A 19,634-nucleotide genomic window follows, 5' to 3' on the forward strand; every position below is an offset into this window, starting at 1 on the left:
TTCTGTGAAAAGTCTTTTTTCTGATTTTACTCAAGTCACAGATATACTAAGCTTTACAGGGCTATAGTATGACATAGTCCCTCAGAACAGTGTTTTGTTGTTGTTGTTGTTGTTGTTGTTTTAAGATGTATTTATTTACTTGAAAGTCAGAGTTACACAGAGAGAGAAGAGGCAGAGAGAGAGGTCTTCCATCCGATGGTTCATTCCTTAATTGGCTGCAACAGCAGGAGCTGTGCCGATTCAAAGCCAGGAGCCAGGAGCCTCCTCCAGGTCTCTCATGCGGGTGCAGGAGCCCAAGGACTTGGGCCATCTTCTACTGGTTTCCCAGGCCATAGCAGAGAGCTGGATCAGAAGTGGAGCAGCCAGGTCTCAAACTGGCGTCCATATGGGATGCTGGTGCTTCAGGCCAGCGCCACAGCACTGGCCCCCAAAATAGTGGTTCTTAAAGTATATTCCCCAACCAGTAGTATCCATGCCACCATGGGGACATGGAAAGTTGAAGAAATGAGGATCTGAGGCCTCTACCTAGGGCTTCTTACTCAGAAATCCTAACATTGGGCCCCAAATTCTTGTTTTAACAACTCTCCAGGCAAGTTTGATGTATGCTAAAGTTTGAGAACAACTGGGATAATTGTTGGCTTTTAAAAATTCTGATTACTTTATGCAAGTCTTTGAAAGGTACATTTTTAACCAAGGGTCTTTAAAGTAGATGTAGGAAAATTCAATTTTACTTTCCTCAAAACTTATATTTCTATGAATTTTTATAGAGTAGCTGAATAAATTTATTTCACAGTAATGTTATACTTAGGTAGTCTACAACTCTACTATTTTCTAGAATATGTCCTTTGATATTTCATAGAGAAATGTGTAAATTGACTTTTTTTAGTATTGGAAAATTAATAGGCTTAAGCAGCTCTAGTATTTTTAAAAATAATTATCTTCTTGAATACTGATAGTGGGAATTTCTAACATCTATAATGAGTGATTATCAGTGGAATGGAAACAGATGCTAATTATTTGTCTAATATCACCTTTTCTCTTCTGCCTACTACTTTTGCCTCAGTTTCATGCTATAACAATTAATTCAGAAGTGTTATTGTGCCTTCTGTATATGTATTTAACACAGTGCTAATACTAGGAATCATCTGTTCCTAAGAATAACAGTGGTAGAGGTGAGGTTGCTATTGAAATTCTGTTTACAACAGCATTATACCAAGGTACTTGAAAAAGTTGTGGAAAATGAAATTAAGGGGCCGGCACCGTGGAGCAGTAGGTTAATTCTCCTCCTGTGGCACCGGCATTCCATATGGGCGCTGGTTCTAGTCCGGGCTGCTCCCTTCCAATCTAGCTCTCTGCTGTGGCATGGGAAAGCAGTAGAAGATGGCCCAAGTTCTTGGGCCCCTGCACCCACGTGGGAGACCAGGAAGAAGCTCCTGGCTCCTGGCTCCTGGCTCCTGGCTCCTGGCTCCTGGCTCCTGGCTCCTGGCTCCTGACTTCGGATCAGTGCAGCTCTGGCCATTGTGGCCAACTGGGGAGTGAACCAATGGAAGGAAGACCTTTCTCTGTGTTTCTCCCTCTCACTGTCTGTAACTCTACCTCTCAAATAAATAAATAAATAAATCTTTAAAAAATGAAATTAAAAGATAAGCTCCTTTTGGTGCAAAAAACTGCAATCGATGTGTGCAAGGGATCTTCAAAAATTCATGGCAGAAAATCTTGTAATCTGTTTGTAATTCAAAATGAACACTAAACATGATTTACTCCTCTTATCTCCACAGTGTACCGGCTAGCATATCTCCGACTAAATACCCTATGTGCACGCCTTCTGTCTGACCACCCAGAACTAGAGCACATCATCTGGACCCTTTTCCAGCACACTCTGCAAAATGAGTATGAACTCATGAGAGATAGGCATTTGGACCAGGTAAGAAGAAAATGAAGCACTCCTCCTCTCTTCTCCCTACTTATTTGTTAACTGTATACTGATTTCTTAAAAAAAGAGTGGAAATGAGAACGTAGATCTATTTTATAGACTTAATTTGTATTCACTTGATGTTTCTCATTTATATTTCTGTTATTCTTACAAAATAGAGCCCAGTAACTTTATTTATTGACAAGTTATTTAGTAATTTAATGACACAAAAGATCTTTACAGAAAATCACTGAAGATCCTGTGTGTCTTAGGCTTTTTCTATGTTGCAGTAAGCTAGATTTCCTTTTAGTATGGAAAAAGCATGACATTTAAGAATAAGCTTATCTAAAATTGCTTATTTAATGAATCAGTTTATGAATGGGAAGCATTTTATATGTATTTACAGAGAATGACCTCTCATATCCTCCACTTTCTTCCTTGTAAAATGTGTTAATAAGAACATTTTTGGTTACTTCTTTATTGCTATAATTCACATACCATACATATCACCCATTTACAATTCAGTGGTTTTTAGTATATTCATAGAGTTGTACAACCAGCACCACAATCAATTTTAGAACCTTTTCATCACATGAAAAAGAAATCCCATATTCTTTAGCAGTCACCTCCCTCCATCACCCACCCCCTTCAGCCCTAGGCAACACTGATTTACTTTGTCTCTATGGATTTGCCTCTTCTGGACATTTCATATAAATGGAATTATATAAATAGGATCTTCTGTGTTTGGCTTCTTTTACTTAGCATAAAATTTTCAGAGTTCATCTGTGTTGTAGATTGTATTTCATTCATTTTTATTGCCAAATAATATTCTATTATATGGATATATACTATGTTTATGTTTATCATTCACCAGTTGGTGGACATTTGTATTGTTTCTGCTTTTGGCTATTATAAATAGTGTTACTATTCACTTTGATGTACAAGTTTTATGTGGACATATGTTTTGATTTTTCTTGGGTGTTTACTGAGGATTAAAATTGTTGTGTCATGGTAATAGAAGATAAATATTTTCCAAAGTGACTGTACCATTTTACATTCATAACAGATGTGTATTATATTCCAGTTTCTCTACATCCTCATCAACTTGTTTTTCATCTTTTATTATGGCCATCCTGTTGGGTATGTGGTGTTATCTCATTGTAGTTTTGATTTGCACTTTCCTGATCACTAATGATGGAAGCAACTTTTCATGTGTTTATTGGCTGTTTGTATTTCTTTAGAGAAATGTCTAAGGTCCTTTTCTCATCTTGCAATTACATTATTTTTCCTGTTATTGTTGAGGTACAAGGCTTCTTTATATATTCTCCATCCAATTCTCTTATGCCATACTTGATTTGTAGACATTTCTTTCTATTCTAAGGTTTTTAATTTTTGATGATGTCTAATTTATCTATTTTATCTTTTATTAAGGGTGATTTGATGTTATGTTTAAGAAATCATTGCCAAATCTGAAGTTATTAAGATATACTCCTGTTTTCCTCCTAATGTTTTATAGTTTTAGCCCTTATATTAAGTTTTGATCAGTTTTGAGCTGGTTTTTATATATGGAGTGAAGTAAGGGCCAAGCTTCATTCTTTTGATTGTGAATAATTAGTTGTTTCAGCACCATTTCTTGAAAAGAAACAAATCAATTGACTAAAATGTGTAAATGTTCACTTCTGAAATCCCAGTTCTATCCCATTGTCTTATATAGTCATTTTTTCTGCTAGGGCTATGCTGTCTTGATCACTACAGCTTTGAATTAAGAAAGTGTGAGTGCTCTACATTGTTGGGTTTGACTATTCTAAAACTTGCATTTTAATATGAATTTTTAGGATTGGCTTGACAGGTTCTTCAAAGAGTACAGCTGATATTTTGATAGTGATGACATCGAATTTGTAGATCAATTTGGGGTATATCATCATCTTAACAACATTAAGTCCTCTAATTTATGAATGTCTGATATCTTTTCATTCATTTAAACCATCTTTAGTTTCTTTCAGCAGTTTTTTATAGCCTGCAAACTACAAGTCTTATACTTGTTTTATTGTTTATTCCTAACTACTTTATTATTTTTAACAATATTATAAACAGAATTGCTTTCTTAACTTCATTTTTGGATTTTTCAACACAAGTATTGTGATGTTTTTATATTGATCTTGTATTCTGTAGCCATGCTAAACTTACGTAATAGTTCTAATATTTTATAGTGGATTCCTTAAGCTTTTCTGCACTTATGACCATGGCATCTGTACATAGTGCTTCCTTTTTAGTCTGAATGATTTCATTTCATTTTCTTGCCAAATTGCCCTGGCCAGAACCTCTAGTACAACCTCCAATGTTGAATGGAAGTGGCTTGAGAGAAGATTTCTTTGCATTGTTTCTAATATTGGAGGAAAGTATTCAGTCTTTTAACAATTAAATATGTTGTTACCCCTGTGTATTTTTGTATATGCCCTTTACCAGTTTGAGGAAGTTTTCTTGAATTCCTCGTTTCTTTAATGCTTTCATTATGAAAAAATGTGGGATTTTGTCCCATTCTTTTACTATATTTATGGAGATTACCATATGGTTTTTTCCTTTTATTGTACTGCTATCATGTATTAGATTAATTTATTTTCAGATGTTAAACCACTCTTGCATTTCTGGAATGAATCCCACCAAGTCACAGTATATAACTGTTTTCCTAGATGCAGCTTATTACTTTGTTGAGGATTTTTAGAATCTATAATCATAAGAGGTATTTGTCATTTTCTTATGATGTCTTCATCAGGTTTTAGTATTAGAAAAATACTGACATCATATAATTAATTTGGAACTTTTCTAATTTTAGGAGACTTTGTAAAGAATTGGTATTGAGTCTTCTTTAAATGTTTGGTACAATTTACCAGTAAAGCCCTCTTGGTCTTGTTTTTTTTTTTTGTTTTTTTTTTTTTTTTTTTTTGTGAATAGATTTTTTTTTTTAAAATTTGACAGGTAGAGTTATAGACAGTGAGAGAGAGAGACAGAGAGAAGGGTCTTCCTTCCTTCCATTGGTTCACTCCCCAAATGGCCACTACTGCCAGCACTGTGCTATCCGAAGCCAGGAGCCAGGTGCTTCTTCCTGGTCTCCCATGTGGGTGCAGGAGCCCAAGGACTTGGGCCATCCTCCACTACCCTCCCAGGCCACAGCAGAGAGCTGGACTGGAAGAGGAGCAACCGGAACTAGAACCTGGCGCCCATATGGGATGCTGGTGCTGCAGGCGGAGGATTAACCAAGTGAGCCATGGCGCTGGCCCCCTGTGAATAGCTTGATTACTAATTCAAGCTCAGATTTTCTGTTTCTTCTTAAGTCAGTTTTGGTAGTTTGTGATATTCCATGAATTTTTCCATTTCATCTTAGTTGCCTGTTTTATTGATATGCAATTGTTCATAAATATTGCATAATCATCATTTTATTTCTCTAAGGTTGTTAGTAATGCTCCCAACAAGAATAATATTTTGGGCAAAATATGGATTGGTACATGAACATATAATTTTAAAATATGTACATTTTATTTTTAATATTATTTATTTTTATTTATTTGGAGAGAGAAAGACTGAGAAAGAAACAAACAGAGCTCCCATTGCTTGTTCACTCCTTAAATGCAAGGATGCAACTACATGAGCTATCACCTATGGCATCCTAGGGTGTGCATTAGCAGGGAGCTGGAATAAGGAGCAGAGCTTCCAATGTGAGATGTGGTTCATAACTACTGGCCAATCTCCTACTCTAATATGTGTATTTTGTAAGAGCTTAATTAGATGTATAAATTCTAGTACTTTGGTGTTTTTTAAAAATAGGTATTTGTTGCTTTATGGTTCTACTTCTTTCCACAAAGTAAAAACATTGTAGTGCTAGGGATTTCTAAAGAGTATGTCTCTGAAATCAAGATTATTTTTAAATGAAAGGTGCTTTAGGTAAAATATTAAAGTAGAAGAAAAATGTGAATTAGTAAAGAAGAATACCGAATGATTCTCTAGGTGGGAGGAATAGTAGATTTGGGTTGGCAGGATGCTGAGTAGGTATTTTTGGCAATAGATGAAAATGAGAATGTTGCAGAAGTGATGATATGTAAATTAGGCAATAAATTTAAGACACTTTGATGATTTAAAGTCACAGGGCATATTTTCAAACCTTAGTTTTATATTTAAAATATCTTTCTATTGGAATGTAACATGCATACAGAAAATCTGTGTATCAAAAAGATATGTACATCTGAATGGAAATTCTTCAGCTGAACCCACCAGCATCCATGTCAAGAAACAGAACACTATCAGCAATACAGATGCCCTTTTGCAATCACTATGTCCCTCTTACTACCATCACCATCAAGTATAGTCTATATTGTTTTACCCAGCAGTTTTAATCTTCTCACACCTGGCTTTTTTGAAGTGGAGGTTCCAGTTTCAACTTTTCTGGGAAACATTTAAGGAAGAGGAGACAAAGTTAGGGTAATTTATCAACCATATAATCAGTCCTGAACAATTTAGTGTTATCTATTTGCATATTGTTCTTTTAACACAATTTTGGTTAAACAATTCACATAAACTTTCAGGCTGGGGTTGGGATACAACAAAATAACCTTCTAGGAAATTAAATTACCCTTTTTTGAAGCCAAAAGAAAAGTAATAAAATGTTGACTGTTTTTATATCACATTTATTTATTAGATTATGATGTGTTCCATGTATGGCATATGCAAAGTAAAGAACATAGATCTTAAATTCAAAATCATTGTGACAGCATACAAGGATCTTCCTCATGCTGTTCAGGAGGTAAGTGATCTTTCATTATAAAATTTTTTTAAATTTTTGCTTCTTTTTTTTTTTTTTTTTTTTTTTTGACAGGCAGAGTTAGACAGTGAGAGAGACAGAGATAAAGGTCTTCCTTCCATTGGTTCACCCCCCAAAATGGCCACTATGGCCAGCGCCATGCCCATCCGAAGCCAGGAGCCAGGTGCTTCTTCTTGGTCTCCCATGGGGTGCAGGGCCCAAGCACTTGGGCCATCCTCCACTGCCTTCCCGGGCCACAGCAGAGAGCTGGCCTGGAAGAGGAGCAAACGGGACAGAACCAGTGCCCTAACCGGGACTAGAACCCGGGGTGCCGGCGCTGCAGGCAGAGGATTAGCCTAGTGAGCCACGGCGTCGGCAAGATTTTTTTTGATAAATCCATTTCCATAATACAGATCATTTCAGTCATTAATTAGATCATATGTTCAGACCTTATTAAGTAAATTCAAAAATCAAGATTTATTTTTGTTATTGATTATTTGTATCTAAAGTGGAATTGAAAAGCCAAGGCAAGTTGTAAAGTCCCCCCTCCCCCCACTTTATTTGAGAAGCAAAGAGACAAAGAGAGAGAGAGGCAGACACAGAGGGATCTTCCATCCACTAGTTCCTTCCTCCAAGTCCCACAACAGCCAGGGTTGGGCCCGCCCAAAGCCAGGAGCCTGGAACTCCATCTGGGCCTCCCATGTAGGTGACAGGGACCCACACTTGAGCTAAGCTGGATTGGATGGGGAGGAGCCAGGACTGGAACCAGGCATTCAGACGTGGGATGTTGGTATCCCAAGCAACTACTTAACTGCTGTGCCAAAGTCCCACGCCCAAATTAATAGTTTTTAAATGAATTTAATAAACAATACTGCATACCAGCAATGTACAGGATGATTATAATAAACTTGACATAAGTAATAGGACATCAGGCTGGCGTTGTGGCATAGCAGGCAAAGCCATGGCCTGCAGTGCAAGCATCCCATATGAGTGCTGGTTCGAAACCTGGCTGCTCCACTTCCTGTACAGCTCTCTGTTATGGCCTGGGAAAGCAGTAGAGATGGCCCAAGTCCTTGGGCCCCTGCACCCAAATGGGAGACCCGGAAGAAGCTTCTGGCTCCTGGCTTCAGATTGGTGCAGCTCTGGCTGTTGCAGCCAACTGGGGAGTGAACCAACAGATGGAAGATCTCTCTCTCTCCACCTGCCTCACCTTCTCTCTCTGTGTAACTCTGACTTTTAAGTAAATAAATAAATCTTTAAAAAAAAAAAAAAGTAATAGGACATCAGATGTCACTCTAAATTATTTTTATTACTGCATAGGAAAAGGCAATGTAAGTACAGCCTTAGAAAGAAATAATAAAAACTTTAAGTGCAAACACATTGTGTTTCTAGTTTACCTTTCTTTACAGAATCAACAACAGTGATAAAATGCACTTGGTGTGGCACACAGTTTATACCCTGTGACAGATGGGTTGAAAACTGAGCATTTCTAGTTTATCAGTGGAGTTTTCAAAAGTAATACACGTGAGGTTATTTTTGTTTATATTTTTGAAGTTATTTTCTGAATCCATTCACTTTAATATCTGTGTACTATAAAACCCCTGTGCTTTTACCTAACTAAAATATTAATAAAATTATTCAAAAATTGTATTGCTTTTGCTGTGTATCTACTTCTTGCAATGGGAGAATGCATGTTTTTAGAACTCTTAAAGATTAGCAGGGGAGAGGAGCAAGGAGATACAAGCCAGAGAATGTGATTTCCATGTTTTCTTTTTTAAGATTTTTTAAAAATGTATTTGAAAGGCAGAGTGACAGAGAGAGGAAGAGACAGATAAAGAAAGATCTTCAATCCAATGCTTCACTCCCCAAATGGCCACAGTAGCCAAGACTGGGTCAGGTTGAAGCAAGGAGCCTGGAACTCCATCCAGGTCTCCCACATGGCTAACTGGGGCTCACGTGTTTGGGCCATCCTCCTCTGCTTCCCCAGGCATATTAGCAGGAAGCTGGATTGGAAGTAGAGCAGCCAGGGTTCCAACTGCTTCTCTGATATGGGATGCCTGCGTTGCAAGCAGATGCCTAATTCTTTGTGGCACAACACCGGCCCCACGTGGTTTCAATATTGATAGGTTAAATTGTTTGCTTTTGCTCCTTTTTGCTCTGCTACCTGCTGCTTTTCTGGATCATTCTGTGGTCTTTTGCTTCTCTTAGAGCAGCTACACACTAAGAAGACTTTTTCAGGTTATTTTCTCCTATATAATAGATGTTTCTCACTAGGTAAAGAAAATTACAAAATACATAAAATTAAGCCTAAAGAGAGGAATTCCTAAGTTCATTCAGCAAGTGTCTGTTATTCTTCCTCAGACATTCAAACGTGTTTTGATAAGAGAAGAAGAATATGACTCCATTATAGTATTCTACAACTCGGTCTTCATGCAGAGGCTGAAAACAAATATTTTGCAGTATGCTTCCACCAGGGTATGTACAAAGTATTCTTTCATTGGGAAAATGTAATTGTAGTGAATGCCACTAACACATTAAATAATACGCTTTTTTGTTTTGCTCTAGCCCCCTACCTTGTCACCAATACCTCACATTCCTCGAAGCCCTTACAAATTTTCTAGTTCGCCCTTACGGATTCCTGGGGGGAATATCTATATATCACCCCTGAAGAGTCCATATAAAATTTCAGAAGGTTTGCCAACACCAACAAAAATGACTCCAAGATCAAGGTTTGTGTTTTCTCTTTAGGGATATGGAAAATAATGAGGGAGTATTTTGATCCAGGCATAAAACCATAAAGATTTCTTTGTTTTAAAAATAAACTAAACTCTTGAGTCTCAATTGCTTGTTTATATTGAGTGACATTATAAGAATTTGGAGGAAAAGAAAAATTTGCTTGTTTGCAAATTTACTCATCAGCTTTCCTGGCTATTGGGGTCTCTCATTTTGTAAACAGCTTGAGACCCGATTTGGTTATATGTTTCAAAGCACTTTCATATTTTTGTAAGTAGCCAATCTGCTGAACAAAGTAGGTTACATTAGTTTTAAAAATTTTTAGTCTGTAATTTATTGAATGCCCTGTAAACTCCTTTTATACCTTACTCATTTTGCTTATTATAAAATTGGGGACGACTTACTAAATGTAGATGACTGTCAATTAAGTATTTAGGATGCATCCCTAATTCTGCCTTGGCCTCCTTGTATTACTGTGGGCAGGTCTCTGTCTCTACTTCAGAAGGGTCTGTGGACCAGGGAAATGATGTGTAAAGCTTTTTTAAATTCTCAGATGAAAGGTTATGTGCAACTACAAATCATTATATTATCTTCCACATCCAAGCACAAGTACTCTCTGGCTTTGAAGTGCTTCAATTGACTAATTATATGTTATCATGGGCTAGTTGAAACTGACTTTATTTGTCTAAAGTGGGAGGCAGATTAACTAGTATAATTAATGTAGTCTCACCTTAAAAATTGTCAGCCCATATAGTTGGCACCTAATGGGCAAGAAAAACAAATAAGGATAAGGAGCTACATTAATTAGCCTTTCAGAAAATGCAAGTAATACATCTCCAGAAAATTTTAAACTCTACAGAAAACTATGAAGTAAAAAAAAAAATGGTAATATGCTCCAAATGCTCTTCTGTGCTCCATTCTTTAGTTACTTGGTATCCTTACAGTTAGATATCTACACAGTGATATTTTTAATGTATATGCTGTTAGGATGCCATGCCATGTTTATTTAAATAAATTTACACAGTTCCATGCCATCACATGAAGATGTACATGCAGGTGGTTTTTAAAATAATGATAATTAATCCATTTTATGGTAATAATAGAGGCTGTTTGCTGATCCTAGTGAAATCAATTCTCTGTTGGTATTCTTTACCAAAAAAAAAAAAAAGTCATATTGTGAAAAGCCTAACTGGTAAGTCATTAATCAGGCATTAAGAAAGGATCTGAGCACTATTTATCCAGCATATTTACATATTGTAGTTAATCAAGTATGTGTGTGTGTAACGATGACTATTTGTCAAGGAGTTAGAAGACAATAACATCTATGGGTCTTCTAGTTCCATGTTCATATTTTCAAAGCTATTGAGTTATGTGAGGCTAAATATGTTCTTCAGCTTTATTATAAGAATATAAATTGTATAGTTCAAACAAAGACACTAATAACTATCTCTGATTCTAGGGTATCTGATAAATAGCCTTTACTATATACAATATAAATACTAATTAGAATTCTGATAATTACTTAGTACTGTAAGTTTTGGCAGATATAACTTGAACTTTAAATGAGGAAATGTGAAAGAAATTTTATAACTTACCCATTGAGAACCAAATAAGGGTAAACTTTAAACCATCTTTTACCCTCTTTAAATGTGAGCTTTGGCAGAATATGTTCTTGTAGACTCTCAGTTCTCTCTGTAAAAACCTAAGAGGCCAGCTGAGTGTTTGATTAGACTAGCACTGTTAGAATAAGCCCCTAATGAATATAGTTTGTCAGAGGATCTAGAGTAAAGGAAGCCTTTGATTTAGAATTGCTGATAGTTCAGAATGATGTGTCTGTGTTCATCTCTGTGCAATACTGTATGGTTTCCATTATTAATTTGTATTTCATCTTCACTTGACAGAATCTTAGTATCAATTGGTGAATCTTTTGGGGTGAGTAATTTTCTGTCTATGAGACATAATGGCATATACCATAACCATAAGGAATAAAATATTTCTATAATTTGAACTGATAAATTCTGTTATTCTATTATTATTCTATTATTCAGATATTCATCTAGGCATTTTGCATGTGTATCTTCTAAGTATATAGTTTTACTTTTAAATAAGTAATAGATATAAATCATACTCATAATTGGTGAACTTCAAAATGGTGCTTAGGCATTCCTTCAAGATTATATAATACCTATACAGACATTCATGTGTATACATGAATGTATCTGTGAGATGGTTTAACAAATCATACTTCTGACACCAAATGTGAGGTTTTGTTCTCATGCCAATCCTCCAATTCTCTGGTCATAAAATATTGTCCTACATTTTTGTAAGGTTATTTATTTATTTGAAAGGGTTATAAAAAGAAGAGACTGAGCAGGAAAGAAATTGTCTTCCATCTGCTGGTTCACTCTCCAAATGGCTGCAACATCTAGGGCTGTGTCAGGCTGAAACCAGAAGCCTGGAATTCCATCTGGGTTTCATATCCTCTGCTGTTTACTGAGGCACATTAGCAGGGTGCTGGTTGGGAAGTGGAACAGCCAGGACTCCAACCAGTTCCCACATGGGGTGCCATGTCACAGGCAGCAACTGTACCTGCTGTGCCACATTGCCAATCCCATGGGTGTCCTACAATTCAATTCAATTCAATTCTGACAGTTCTTAATTAGAGTTAATATCAGTTTCCAGGTTCAAGAGCTTGATACCACAAGACTGTCCTCACTTCAGAAGTCAATCACAGGGGTCAGGCCCATCCAGCTTGGTTAAAATTGAGGTTTCCATAATACCTTTCTCACCTTTTGTGTTTGGTCATTTGCTAGAGTGGCTCACAAAACTCTGAAAAATACTTTACTTATCCTAAGTTATTATAAATGATAAAAAACCAATAGCCAGATGAAGAAAAATATGGGACTGGGTGCAGCAGGGTCCCTCACACAGGAGCTTCTGTCCCTGTGGAATTCACTGACTCCAATACTTTCTCAACCTTGTTGTTGAGGAATTTTTATGGGGTTTGATTATATAGGTATAATTGATAAACAGGGTCTCTAGCCCCTCACCCCTCCCTGAAGGTTATGGGTGTGTCACTGAAAGTGCCAAGTCAAGGCTTGGTGTTTCTGGTGACCAGCCCCCATCCTGCTGCTATCTAGGAGCCCAAAAAGCATTGAACAAAGATGGTCCTATCACCCTTATCATTCAGGAAGTTCCAAGAGTATTAGAGCCCTGTCCCAGGAACCCAGGACAAAGACTAAAAATCTTTCTGTGATAGCACATGTGTATGTATATAATCCCACAGAAATGTTTACAAAATAGTTTTGAAACTCACTAATATGATTATGATTTGAAATGAGATACTTCAAACTGTAAGCACCACAATCAGATGTCACCACTGGTCTTCTCATTCCATATATTTGTGTGTACTCTTTTGTTTGTTCTTCCTTTCAAGCTTCTAGGATAGTCTTTCCCTGGAATATTGACTAGGAATTGGTTACATGCATCCCCGCCTCAGTAAAAATGGCAGGGCCTAGGTATGCTAATCTTTGTTCTAAGAGATCCAAGGGAAAGCTTAACTTTGAAAGTTAATTCTAGCCTGAGAACTCACTACTCTAATTGCCTCCTGTTAATGTTATTAATTCAGTCCCACATGCAATGTGTGTTTCTATTACTTTGCCAGTCCCCACGTTAGTGTTTCTTACCAAAGGTTTTTGCTTTGCTGTCTCAGGATTCTCCCTTAGGGGACACACACACACACTCCTGGTACACTTAATTTCTGTAGTTCTTGGGATTTTTTAAATTTTTTATACTTTATGAATTAGCAGCATTTCAACAAATACCATAGATTGATAGTTTAAAATATGTAAACTATATGACTTATCAACATAATACCCATTAAGTGAATTAAAAAGTATCCACCGAACCCATCCCCTCTTATCAAATTCCTGTGACTATCCCTCTAGTTATATAATATTCTTAAAAAAAAAAAAGCTAACAGAAACCAGGTCTATTGTTCCAACTTTGGCTGCTTCTTAGAAGTTGCCCTGCTTCTGTGTGTGGGTGAGTTCTGAAAATGAGGAACCAGGGCTTCCACTGGGGTGGTCAGGGTTGTTGAGAAAGAGTGGGAGCCTCATGGGAAAAGACAGGAGGATTTACAAAGAGTGGCTGGGACAGAATTAGGTACAGTTTACTCTGATTTTGAAATTTTTCATACCTTTAACTTGGTCCAGTAGAGTAAAAAATTAAAATGAAGAGATTACCTCTGCCTGCTTTTTTGACACCCTTTAAAACTACAGTTTGGGGGCCGGCGCTGTGGTAGTAGGCTAAACCTCCGCCTGTGGTACCAGCATCCCATATGGGTGCCAGTTTGAGTCTCAGATGCTCCTTTTCCGGTCCAGCTCTCTGCTATAACCCAGGAAAGTAGTGGAAGATGGCCTGAGTGCTTGGGCCCCTGTACCCATGTGGGAGACCTGCAAGAAGCTCTTGGCTCCTGGCTTCAGATCTGTCCAGATTCAGCCATAGTGGCCATTTGAGAGTGAACAGTGGATGGAAGACCTTTCTGTCTCTCCCTCTTTCTGTCTGTAACCCTACTTCCCAGGTAAATAAATAAAATCTTTAAAAAAAAAAAAAAAAAAGAACTACAGTTTGGGGTTGCTAACTATAAAACGCTGCCACCTAATGATTTAAAGAATTCTGTAATTTGTAGACTTCTGAGAAGTTCCAGAAAATAAACCAGATGGTATGTAACAGCGATCGAGTGCTCAAAAGAAGTGCTGAAGGAAGCAACCCTCCCAAACCCCTGAAAAAACTGCGTTTTGATATTGAAGGAACGGATGAAGCCGATGGAAGGTAGGAACCACTTCAGGATGTTTCCCAGGAGTGGAGCCAGTCATCTGGAAACCCTGAGTCTAGCTCTCGTCCCGCTCCTACCAATTCCTTCCAAGCCAATTTCATTTGGAAATTGTGAGAATGGCTCAAAATAATAGCTATGAATGTAGCCCAAAGTTAAAAACACTAAACAAGTATTATACTACTGTCTTCCAAAATTCAGAGAAGATATCAGGCATTAAAGATCTGTTTTTGTTTTTTTTTTTTACAAAGCTATTGATAAAATTTTGTTAGTTTTAACATTAGATTTAAAAGTGTTTAGAAAAATACTGGAAAATATATGGGATCAAATTTTTGGCATTTATATTTTAAATAGTTAGTTTATAAATCTTTGAAATTAAAAGCTACTCACAAAGAAATAACATAAAATAAATCATTGAAAGCAATACAGTTACTGGAAATTTGAGTTTTCCATTTATACATGTATAAATTAAGTATTTTGTATTTTTTTAATCTGCAGTAAACATATTCCAGGGGAGTCCAAATTTCAACAGAAACTTGCAGAAATGAGTAAGTACTTATCATCTGACCTTATGTAAATGAAAGAAGAAATTGATTATCTTGCAGTCTTTTTACTTTATTAAAGAATATACATATACATATTTCTTTCAACTAGCAGACTCTTTTATGCATTTAAAGTGTAAATCAAGACCATATTATGTACCTGTAAACATTAGTGATTGAGTATGAAGCAACGTGAAGGATGTCTTCACCCCTTCTAAAATCCTTGGTGTAGGAACACTAAGAAGTGAAATCCTGCTTGACTACATCTTCAACACAAAATGACTGTTGGAAAATACTTCAGAATTGTAATGAGGAACTCTTTTTTTTAAAAAAAGATTATTTATTTATTTGAGAGGTAGAGTTACAGACAGTAAGAGGGAGAAACAGAGAGAAAGGTCTTCCTTCCATTGGTTCACTCCCCAAATGGCCACAACGGCCGGAGCTGCGCTGAACCAAAGCCAGGAGCCAGGAGCCTCTTCCGGGTCTCCCATGTGGATGCAGGGGCCCAAGCACTTGGGCCATCTTTTACTGTTTTCCCAGGCCATAGCAGAGAGCTGGATTGGAAGAGGAGTAGTAGGGACTTGAACTGGCGCCCATTTGGGATGCTGGCACCACAGGCAGAGGATTAACCTACTGTGCTACGGCACCAGCCCAATGAGGAAATTTTTAAGACTGTTTGGTACAGGAAAAGGTTTTAGAAACCTATCGTATTTAAACTTTATCACCTTTATTTAAAGAATGATCTTTTAGGATTAGACATTTAGCCTAGAGGTTAAAGATACTGGTGAAGACACCCATGTCCTGTTTTGGAGGATCTGGGTTCAATACCTGGCTCTGGCTCCTGATTCCAGCTTCCTGCTAATGCACACAGTGATGGCTCACAGATTTGGTCCCTGTCATACATGTGGGAGACCTGAATTGAGTTCTCAGCCTACTCCTGGCTTGCAAGGTCCAGCCCCAGCTGTTGTGGGCACTTGGGGAGTGAATAGTGGTTGGGAAGCCCATTCTCTCAGTTTCTCTACCCCTCAAATAAAATTTTTACAAATATATTTTATTCTGCTATTATTGAGCTTTGTTAATTTGCAAACTTTAAAACATAATTTCAAACAGAAGTCCTGTTTATTACTAGAAATCAGAATTTCAATAGCTATTTTCTCAGTTACTTAGAGCGATATACATTTGGAGAGTTAAAGCAAGTGGAACACTATCCTGAGCAACTCTAACACTGCAAAAATTAATCAAAATATAGTAGAACTCACATTAGGAAAGAAAGAAATACTTATTAACTGCTACTGGATTGTCTCAGTTGGCTATGGTAATGAGTATGACATTTCTTGATACCTGATGCCAGATCCATTAATAGGAGTAGGAACTGGAACTTGAAAGAAGAAAAATGTTTAGGAAAAAAAGGTGTTGAAGCTATAATTTCTGGGTCGTAGGACACATCAGGGAGAATAATAATGTGAGGAGAGGCCTTCAACATGTCTTTGTAGATACAAACACTGATATGAATTATTTAAAACAATACCTTGAGGCCGGCGCCGCGGCTCACTAGGCTAATCCTCCGCCTTGCGGCACCGGCACACCGGGTTCTAGTCCCCGTCAGGGCGCTGGATTCTGTCCCGGTTGTTCCTCTTCTAGGCCAGCTCTCTGCTGTGGCCAGGGAGTGCAGTGGAGGATGGCCCAGGTGCTTGGGCCCTGCACCCCATGGGAGACCAGGAGAAGCACCTGGCTCCTGCCATCGGTTCAGCGCAGTGCGCCGGCCGGAGCACGCCAGCCACGGCAGCCATTGGAGGGTGAACCAATGGCAAAGGAAGACCTTTCTCTCTGTCTCTCTCTCTCACTGTCCACTCTGCCTGTCAAAAATAAATAAATAAATAAATAAATAAAAATAAAACAATACCTTGAGTTTCTTCTACACAAGTTTTTGTATTACAATTAAAACCAAATACACCAAGCATTTAAATTTTTAAAATTTTTGCACTAAAAAATATATTCTCATTTTAAGTTTTAAATAGTTTTGCCTCCCCCCTGCCCCACCACATACATAAAAATAGATAAATGCTTATAATAGATAGATAATGCTTATAATCAATATCAGGACTTGAAAACATGGAAACATTTTAGAGCCCACAAATATGCATTTTTAAAGGAGCAGAAAGTTTGTAAAAACATGGATAGAGAGTTCAGTTGTTGAAGTTGGTACATTTCCCAGCGACACCCTTGGCCGTGAGGTGTTTCCTCAACCAGCTCGAAAATTCAGGGCCTTTGTGCAGCTGGGAAAACTGGGGACAAGCAGTTTGAACCCCAAAGGCGAGATAAGGCATTTTCTAAGATGCTTTTCAGCAGCCCTCAAGGATTGCTTTCAAAAAAAGACCATCTCAAAAGACTGGATTGTCCAAAGTGGAAGATCAAGAAGTGGGGGAAGGGTTAGAACTACTGGCTGTTTTCCTTCTATTCCAAATGTGAATGTTCTTTGTGCTTCTTTATGAAAAGCTCCTGCCTATCTCTAAAGTCAAGCTAAGGATTTTTAGATAAATAGGTGTTTAAAGTTTGTCAGTATTATAGTTTATATATATATATATATATATATACATATATATATATATAAAGTTTATATATAGAGAGAGTTTTACTTATTTGAAAGGCAGAGTTATAGAGTGACAGCGAGAGATCTTTCGCCCATTGGTTCACTCCTCAAATGGCCACAACAGCTATAGGGGAAGAGGAGGGCAAGCCAAAGCCAGGAGCCAGGAGCTTTATCCAGGTCCCCCACGTGGGTGCAGGATCCAAGCACTTGGGGCATCTTCTGCTGCTTTCCCAGGCACATCAGCAGGGAGGTGGATAGGAAGAGGAGCGGCCAGGACTTGAACTGGTGCCCGTATGGGATGTCAGCATCACAAGCAATAGATTTACCACAATGCCGGCCACAGTACTGTTTAAGATGGCAGTACCCAATCTAAATGAATTGTGAGCTGATACCTTTGCAGTAGCTGCAAGACAGGTCCCAGCATAAGGATTCCCTGACATTGTAGAAAATACCCCTCCCTCTGACAAATCCAGTCTGAGCCGGGCCAGAATTCTAGTGCCCTAAACTCAGCCTCGTTGTCTCTAGAACAGTCCTCTACGAAGTCCCAGGAGTGTGGAAGACCATCCTTGGGGGACAAAAATAAAATTCTGGAAGTTCTATTTTATCTTGTCCTTTTATAATGTTGGTTTCAGGTATGTGTTTTGCAATTATGCACACATACGTATACACATATATGCATGCATACATACATACATATGTATTTAGTGGTACATGCCTGGGAACAGTTTTACTGCCAGAGATTTATTTTTAAAAATTTGGAGACTGCTGCTTTTGTAAGGTACTGAGCTCCATTGATCAGACATGGCATAATACATACGGCAGCCCCTTGCCAACCTAACCAGCACTGTCAGTGCTATTTACAAGTTCTCGGTTTTTCTTCCAGCATCTACTCGAACAAGAATGCAGAAGCAAAAAATGAATGATAATATGGATACCTCAAACAAGGAAGAAAAGTGAGGATCTCAGGAGCTTGGTGGACACCGTGGACACCTCTGCCTCTCACGATGTGACTATATGTGTCTCCCAGGTTCTGCCTATGGCCATATTTAATATTTTCAGCTCTTTTGTAGATAAAAAATGTGCAGATCCGAGTTGAATATGTGTGTTGGCAATTCCTAAGCTACTGCAATGTTGTAGTCAATGGGATATACATTGTTACTGTGCAAGATTGAAAATCTTGTGTAAATCCTGTTATTTAGAATGTTGTGGCAGATATTTCCATTTCCACAGTAAAATTGCTCTGCTTTACGGATAGTAAGGATGCCCAGAAGTGGGAGTCCTGACACCCATGGCTGACTACTTTGCCTTCACTTGTAGCATATATGTGACGTTTGCTCTTGTTTTTATTAATTTATATGTATATTTTTTAATTTAACATGAACACCCCTAGAAAATTTGTCCTGTCTTCCAAATGCAATTTGACTGACTGCCCATGCACCCAAATTATCCTGAACTCTTCTGCTCCACCAGATATTATTATAAACTAAGAAAAATTGCTAATTTTTACACATTAGATTTTATTTTACTATTGGAAGCTGATGTACTGTGTGCTTGTTTTATAAATTTTAGGTTTTAAATACAAGCAAAAAACAAAATATAAGCATATGATATTGTCATACTACTGACACAGATTTCATACCTCAGAATTTATAAGAACTTATTCTTCATCCAACTCGTGCTTTAAAATGAGGGATTATTGATAGTAATTTTTTAAACCATTCAGATCACTGAATTTATAAGTACCCATGTAGTACTTGAAACAGTGATGTGTTCCTGCCAGGGCTTTGCTGAAGAGGACCCTAACACAGTATATCATAAGTGCACTTTCTAATGTTTCTGGGTCCTGAAGAATCAAGATACAAAGTAGCTTTATTCATAAACAGACTGTTAAGGATAGGAGCCTTAATTTTTCGTTTTCATAGAGATTTGTTTAATTGCATCTCAGCAGTTATTCTGCCCTCCTAAATCTGGGAAGGTATGTGTTTTCTCTGGAATGGTACATGTCTTCCGTGTATCCTTTGAACTGGCAATTGTCTGGGGTGAGTGTGTGTGTGTGTGTGTGTGGGTGGGTGGGTGGGTGGGAGGGTGGGTGGGTTTTAAGTCAGTATGGTCTAACACTGGCACATTCAAAGCCACATTACTTCTAGTCCAAATTGCAAGTAAACGAAGGTCTTACTTAGGCATTAATGTTTCTATTTGTGCAAAGGCTTCAAATTAAAATAGCTGCATTA

General features: G+C 37.7%; 1 protein-coding gene across 3 annotated transcripts in view; it reads left to right on the forward strand.

Moving 5' to 3' along the window:
* RB1 (RB transcriptional corepressor 1) overlaps positions 1–18,846 on the forward strand; it is a 156,267-nt gene extending 137,421 nt beyond the window's left edge. For 2 of the 3 annotated variants that reach the window (XM_002720723.5, XM_051832229.2), the window contains 8 exons: positions 1,779–1,924; positions 6,603–6,707; positions 9,066–9,179; positions 9,270–9,433; positions 11,339–11,369; positions 14,128–14,270; positions 14,770–14,819; positions 18,287–18,846. In XM_002720723.5, coding sequence (XP_002720769.1) covers positions 1,779–1,924; positions 6,603–6,707; positions 9,066–9,179; positions 9,270–9,433; positions 11,339–11,369; positions 14,128–14,270; positions 14,770–14,819; positions 18,287–18,360 — 827 coding nt within the window. In that variant the 3' untranslated portion in view covers positions 18,361–18,846. Of the gene's footprint in view, positions 1–1,778; positions 1,925–6,602; positions 6,708–9,065; positions 9,180–9,269; positions 9,434–11,338; positions 11,370–14,127; positions 14,271–14,769; positions 14,820–18,267 lie in introns of all 3 variants that reach the window. The other variant, XM_051832230.2, reaches the window with a different exon arrangement.
* The last annotated feature ends 788 nt before the right edge of the window (positions 18,847–19,634 follow it).

The sequence above is a fragment of the Oryctolagus cuniculus genome, chromosome 9, assembly GCF_964237555.1.
Source record: "Oryctolagus cuniculus chromosome 9, mOryCun1.1, whole genome shotgun sequence".
Classification (NCBI taxonomy): Eukaryota; Metazoa; Chordata; class Mammalia; order Lagomorpha; family Leporidae; genus Oryctolagus; species Oryctolagus cuniculus.